A 7,026-nucleotide genomic window follows, 5' to 3' on the forward strand; every position below is an offset into this window, starting at 1 on the left:
CCTTCCGCCGAGATGTAGCTCCTGACACTGCACAGGAGACACAGGCATGCTCCTGGCTTTGTGCTGGCTGCTCCAGCCCACACGGCACCCACCCCAAAACCAGATTGTCAGTGTAACACACGTACGCCAAAGCAAAAGCATTTTCAGAAGTGGTGGGAAAACAGACACTCACTGGTCAAACTGGAAGTTGCTGTCCTCGTGGCCTTGAGAGGGTGGGGACGCAGGATCTCCGGACGAGTGCTGAGGAGTCAAAACATTTCAAAAAAGCTAAGGAGTATGTATGGGAACAGAACCCCATGAGAATCCATTATGGAGCAAATATTCGGAATGGCATCACCGTGGTATTGCCCAAATCCCAAACCAGTGCCAGGGATATTGTTTATGTGATTTTTGAAAAGGTATTTCTACTCCTGACTTAAGCCCTCCATTTGACTCCAAGGGCACCCAAAGATCCCAAATAATAACAGACAGAAATCAGCAAATATGACTAAACATACTGATGAAACCCTGGCAAAGAAAACCACATCACTACCTCTCAAACAACTTCACACAGAAGGAATAAAAGCTGAGATTTTCAAGGTAGTTACAGCCTCAGATGCCCAAGGCCAACACCTGCTTTACTCACAGCTTGAACAGTTTCTCTCAGGTCTTCGACACAGAGCTCCACTTCCCCTCTTGGAGATTCCAAACCTTCTTCTGCCTCCAGTTTTTTCGAAGTCTCCTGTTTGCTCCTGACAGCTGCCTCCAGCTCACTGCCACAAGAAAAGGCAAGTGGCAGCACTCCTACAGGAGGTCCAGCCAGCCCAGTAACCTCTTGGCAATGGTGTCCCAGGCGAGCTCCAGTTCCCAGGATGGCAAGACCACAGAGGTGCAAGACAGCCCTGGTACTGGGCCTGCAGCGTGATGCCAAACCCAGCTCCTGGCCGGGCAGGGAAACACTGCTTCACACCCTTCCCGAGAAGCTCAGCTATCTTAGGAATAATCTTTTCTTTGCATTTCAGTGCCCCTCTCAAAGCATCTTATTAACCTCACAAGACAGATGTGTAGAAGACAAACGAACCTGACAAGCCAAGGCAAAGGGACAGAATTACACAGTGAGTTATTAATAGATCTGGAAAGAGACCCCAGGACCTCCGTGCGCTTGGCACGCAGTAAAAACGCCATTATGATTCTGAAGGAATGTGTCCTGACATGTAAGAAGCTCAAAAGGTAAGGGAGAGGTCCAGGTGAGGTTACAGAGGTTTCTGTTAGGAGCATCTGTTAGATGTTCCATTCCGTTAGATTTCTTTCTATTAGAGGAAATTTCTCACACACAAACCTGATGGTTTTTTGCAGCTGCTGGCTTTGGGTCTGCAACAAGTCCACCTGGGCCTCCAGCTCAGCTTTCTGGTCCTGGAGCTCTTCAAGAGACCTCCGGAGTTGCCGGATGGACTCAAGGAGGCTTGCATGCTCCTTCCTACTCTCCTCTAGACGGAACTGAGAAGCTAAAGCAGCTTCCTAGAAGAAAAGCAAAAAAGAAAATCCTTCACAGTAATTTCCACAACACCAAAAAAAAAGCACACAACGTGCAAGTGCTTGCTGCCCGCACAGGTCACAGGAGGTCCCAGAGCTACAAATGCACACGCTAGATGCCACTCCTGGAAGGACAGGGCTGTCATCTTTTTGGGAAACGGCTCAGACCTAATCAAACTCCCAGCAGGACGGCACTCCAGGCTGAGGCAGGGAGGGATTTTCAGACTCAATTTAGAAGCAGCAGCTTGCTTTCTTAAAGCCACAGTTCAGCGTGCTGCCCTCACTGCCCCAAAAGAAGAGCAGCGCAGCACCCCTCCAGCGCCAAGACATACGTACCTCTCTCTCTAGCTCGGTCCGTCTGTCTTCATCCAGCAGCTGCTGCCTTTTCTTTCTCAGAGACTCCTCCTATACACAGATGAGAAAGCAAGGGAGGGTCAGAGCAAGGGGACTGCTGATGCTGAGCAGCGCTTCAAGTGCAGAGGTCAGGCCCGAAATATCTGAAGATGGTTGCCAGTTTTGCTTTATTAACCCTGCATGAACACACTTGGGTTCCCCTCCCTTTATATGACTTCAAGTGCGAGGCTGGGAGGAGTTGCATTCCAGTGAGAAGAACAGCCCTTCAAGCTCAGCTGGAAGAACATTCAAGGGACATTTCACCTGTAACTTGGACGGCAGCAAAAGCCCTGGCTGGGCCCTTCTGAGGAGCCTCCATGAGGAAGAAGTCAGGAGCGCCACGGGCTGGGAAACCTCTTTGAGCCCAACAGGCCCAACTCACCTGGTCCAGGAGCTGCATGGACCTGGCTTTGATATCCCTCGTGCGCACTTCTAGCTCATTCTCTGAATCCTCGAGTTTCTTCTCCTGCAAAGAGATGCTGAGCTAAGGAGAGAATAGCATGAGCGCCTCCCTCACCAGGCAGAGCTGTGCCACCTGGAGAAATGACATAAGCTGGGAAACCACGAGCTGCCACTTGTGTCAGCCTGGGCTGTAGAAGGTGCCACGGTACCCAGGTCATCCCCAAGCAGCCAAGTCACAGGGAGCCGCTAGGCGAAGCGTTCTCCTCACCTTCTCCCTGTGCCTGCGCTGCAATGCGGCAAGGTGCTCATCCAGCTCTGCCTGCAGAGCTTTCACCTCAGCTTCGTGACGCTGTCGGAGGCGCGCCATCTCACTTTGCAGGCCCTCGAACAGCTCTGCCCTTTGCTTCCTCTCCTGTTTGCAAAAGACAACCAAGAATAGAAGGCCACAGCTTCCAAACTCCGTGGAAGTTGCCTGTGTGGAGAGTATTTTGACAGCTTCTCCTTATAACCCCTGCCCAAATTCACCTTCCATCTGGGCAACAGTGCCAGCTTCTTCTAGAAGAATTCCAGTTCTGGGAGTGCCCGAGACAGGCACGTCAGGCAAGCAGCACTGCCGTCCCGGGTACAGCCCAACTGAGAGAGCCCTTAGAGTCCCCTCCCAAAGTCACTGCTCTCGCCAGCAGTACCTCCTCCTCATACTGATCCTGAATCCGCGCTAGGACCTCCTGGTGCTCCGCTTTCATCCGCTCCATCTTCCTCTCATGGTCTTTTTCTACTTCTTGGCGTTTCTCTCTCATAAGCTCACTGAGCTGCAGGGATGACACAGAGAGATGTTTCTCTGAAGCGTAGCACTGCGCTACAGCAGGCTACTGAGGAAACAACCCCTCACTTGAGCGGGAGGACTCGGGCTCAGAGTACCTCACAAGTGGGAGCTGGCTGTGGCCTGGGTTGTACACGGCAAGCACCCCGGGGAGGAGAGATGCTGCAGGGGTGTCCTTTCCCCCTAAGGCACCACGGTCACCCCAGGCAGGGGACGTGGCCTCTCAGACCATGGAGAGTGAGTGAAGAGCCTTCAGCAATCCAAGAGGAATACTTGCCTCGCGCTCATATTCTGTTACTTGGTACGCTCTTTGCTGCGCTTTGTGCTCCGCTCTCTGCAAGTCTTCACGCAGCTGAGCCTCCTCGCGCCTGTGTGCCTCTGCTATGGAGGCTTGCAGGCTGGAAATGACCTGCCATGAAAGCCACCCACAGAGACTTGTCACCCTTCTGACAAGATCCATTTAGCGCTCTCCTACAGAGAGCAAGCAGCATGGCAAAGACCAGCAGGTGCAGTCTCACCACCCCCTACCTGGAGCACACCCAAATGCAGAGTCAGACCAGAGCTGCATTTAGGAAGTGGAATAAAAATCAATGCCACCCTCCTCGGCCACCTTTGGTGACAACGTGGGGAAACCCCAAACAGTTTACATTCTAAGGATGCCATCATTTACCTTATGGTGCTTCTCTTCCGCTGCAGATTTCAGCTGCTTGAGTTCAGCTGCAAACTGTTTCTCTAGCTCTTCTACTGCCTACGGGAACATGAGCAAGACAGTCTGCTGGAAAACCTCTATGTGTGGAGACATGCTGCACAAGATGCATGTGCAACTAACCTCTACCCAGAAGCATCAAAAAACACAACAGTAAACCCCTTTCAAACCGGATTGCCTACAGGATGCCCTTACACTCTGCGCTTTCCCTCCCAGGAGATCTCAATGGATCTCGGTCGTGCTGTGCTGGACAGACTACAAACTGCCTTCATTCAAGAACTCCTTGGCTCTCTGGAGCACTAAAGCAGCAGCCAAAGAGGAATCTTGATCTGAAAAAATGTCCTGGTTTAGCTTGGCAGAGTGATCCCTCCCTTTCCTTCAGATGCAATGTGGCCATTTAAATTACTATTGAATCACCAGTGTAATAAGAATTGGGGGAGTATCTCAATGGCACCTCTAACAGCATCTTTCCTTTACATTTTAAGTGAGCCATTACTAAAGCACATGCAGGTGTTCTTTAATCTCAACACTTTAGCACTGCCAGGCAAGCCAGGTCAGCATGAGCAGCTCGGGTCTGACCCTAGCTGGCAGTGAAGATCTCACCTCCTTCTTTTCCCTGTCTAATCTCTCCCTGAGCTCACTCAGGAACTGTTTTTTCTCTTGTTCCAGCTCAGTCCTCTCTTTCTGCCGAGCCTCCTCCAATTCCAGCTTCATTTGCTCCACAAAGAGCTGCTGCTTCCTCTCCAGGTTCTCCTTCTCCATCACCTGCTGGGACTCCCACTCTTCTCTTAGCTTCTGCAGTGCAACCTCTTGCTCTGCCCTGGTAGGTTTGCAACAGAAACAGACAGAAGCGAGTCAGAATTCAGGACTTGAATACTAGATTCCATTTAGGAGCCAGAGCAGAGAGAAGACGCTGCTATAGGACATAGGAAACCAAGAACCGCAGCACACATTGACAAGCGTTCCAGCTAAGGCCTGGGAAATAAACAGCAACAGCAAAGCAGCCAAGTGGAGACCTATCCGTCAGCTAAGTAAAAAAACCAACAGAAGGTAAGTTTTCCAGCGTCTGCCTTCTCTGCCTCCTCCAATTGTTTTCACAGGCCTTGAGAGCCATTAGACAGAGACATCCCCTCAAAGCAGCTACCCTTGCGGGTGCCATTGCTTTCACCTGCGTGTCCCAGTGCTGCCTGGCCCAACGCTACAGCAACACCCCTCTTCAGGACACTTGAGTATTACACGTCTTTCCAGCAAATTGTCACCAGCTCCAAGGCAGCAGAGCCGCTGCCATTAAAGCCCACCAGTTTTGCCTTCTAGCGAGACGCAGCTCTGCTGCATGTAAAGCATCAGTTCTGGTACCTGCTACCAGCTATGAAGGGCTCTGGAGGGCTGGTACCTTCGCTTTGAGCGGCTGCTGGTGGCATGCAAGATGTTTTGCTGGCAAACCAGAAGAGTTTGTCCCCAGGGAGGCAGCAAAACTTCTCACCTTATCTTCTCCTTCTCTGCCTCAGTCTCCGAGGCGATTTTGGCTCGCAGTTTTGAGAGCCTCTCGGTTTCCTCCTTTCTGATACGCAACTCTTCCTCCTCAGAAACCCTTGCCAAATCTTCCTTTAGAGTCCTGAGAAATTAGCAGCCAGAAAAAGAGGAAAAAAAAAAGTGTCAGGAGGCTTCAATATCTCCAAAACACCTTCCCAAGGCCTATAGATCAGCTGCTGCTCCCACCAGCTGTGCCTGCCCAAGTGACACGTTCTCAGGGCTCCAGACCGTTAATCCTCCTCCACGCCTGCAGAACCTGGCTGCTGGCACAGGAGACACAGCCCCAAGCAAACTTCTGTAGCACAATTTTAAAACACACCACATCATCGTAGGTAGCACTCGGGTTTTCTTCCCAGGTAAATGAAATCAAGTCCTATTAAACGAAAGCAGGCTCCCCGCCAGCACTAGTACATCCGTAAGCTCCGTATTTTCACATGACCCCCTTTTTACTACTACTTCATTACTGCACAGACATTTTTCCTTTCAGGTGTGACTTCTGTGGCTTTTTTCACATCCAGGACAGCACTGTCATGACATTTTGTATCAGGATACTCTTTCTGGCTGGCCCAGCATGCTAAGAACATAAGTACCAAGGTCACCTGAAATAAAATACAAGCCTCAAGGCAAAAATACCCCCAGCGAGAGGGCACAGTTCCCAGCGCTCTTCCACTCCCCAGATTGCTATCAAACCTTCACACACTGGCTGGGTTTCACACAGACATCCATGCCCTATTCCTTAAAGTCTTTTTTGGAAGTCCCTCTGTAAACTGTACAGTACCAGAGCTCCGGATAGTTCCTCTGGGGTAACCTCATCTCCTCTAATCCTCCCATTTCCAGTCCTGTTAGTACCATTTAGCCTGAGATCTGAACAGCTGCCAGGTGGTAACGCTCCAAGCGCTGAACTGGAAACCTTTCCCAGGCTAACCATAAGACAAGTTCCGAGCTCGGAAAGCTGCACGCGTACCGAATCAGTGCTTGTCTCGCAGGAGATGGGAACGTGCTCGCTTGCCTGCATTGCTGAGAGCTTTCCTGAGGAAGACCCTGCTCTCTGCGCAGCCCTGAGAGCAGACCACGGGACTGTCGGCGCCAGGCAAAGAGCCACGTACTCCTCCTCCCCAAAAGCCTCGGCCTTTGCCCACACTTTGCAAAGCAGCACCACTCCTGAGGTGGTGGCCTGTAACAGCCCAAGCTTGTGGCCACTGGCAAGGAGATTGCTGCTAGGAAAAGCTCAGAAGAGAAAGAGAGGGGAGATGAATAAAAGAAGAAAGTACCTGAGGTATTCTTCTTTCTGCTGATGAAGCTTCTCAGCTTCCTCCCCCTCCTGCCACCTCGCCTCCTCCTGGCATTGCTGAGTTTCCTCCTCCTTTGCTTGCAACAAACACATTTTCTCTTGCTCAGGCTCTGTCTCCAGCTCCTTGGCTATTCCCCCTAGGGATTCTTCACCAGACTGGGTCCGGGATTCTTCACCAGACTGGGTCCGGGACTGCTTGTGTTCAGTTTCCTTCTCAGGTTGGCTACTGAAAAGAGAAAGTTCCTTTGGCAAAAGGGTGACAGAAAACCAAGTGTCACGAGACAAACAGCAACGAAAAATCTGAGCCAACTACTCTAGAAGCTTCGCTGCTGACAAAGGGACAGGACAGGCAGAATCCCCGTCAGGCTG

At 51.2% G+C, this 7,026-nt stretch overlaps 1 protein-coding gene across 1 annotated transcript in view; it reads right to left on the reverse strand.

Moving 5' to 3' along the window:
• The window catches only part of CEP164 (centrosomal protein 164kDa), a gene marked incomplete at its 5' end in the record, with an annotated part of 29,657 nt that overhangs the window by 4,193 nt on the left and 18,438 nt on the right, over window positions 1-7,026 (reverse strand). The window contains 13 exon segments of the mRNA XM_009871788.1: window positions 1-27; window positions 173-240; window positions 626-752; window positions 1,319-1,497; window positions 1,849-1,917; window positions 2,288-2,371; window positions 2,576-2,719; window positions 2,994-3,116; window positions 3,405-3,536; window positions 3,798-3,875; window positions 4,437-4,653; window positions 5,317-5,448; window positions 6,638-6,880. The exon segment at window positions 1-27 is cut by the window's left edge and continues 13 nt beyond it. Of these exon segments, the coding sequence (XP_009870090.1) occupies window positions 1-27; window positions 173-240; window positions 626-752; window positions 1,319-1,497; window positions 1,849-1,917; window positions 2,288-2,371; window positions 2,576-2,719; window positions 2,994-3,116; window positions 3,405-3,536; window positions 3,798-3,875; window positions 4,437-4,653; window positions 5,317-5,448; window positions 6,638-6,880 (1,623 nt within the window).

Source organism: Apaloderma vittatum, unplaced genomic scaffold, assembly GCF_000703405.1.
Source record: "Apaloderma vittatum isolate BGI_N311 unplaced genomic scaffold, ASM70340v1 scaffold17166, whole genome shotgun sequence".
Taxonomy (NCBI): Eukaryota; Metazoa; Chordata; class Aves; order Trogoniformes; family Trogonidae; genus Apaloderma; species Apaloderma vittatum.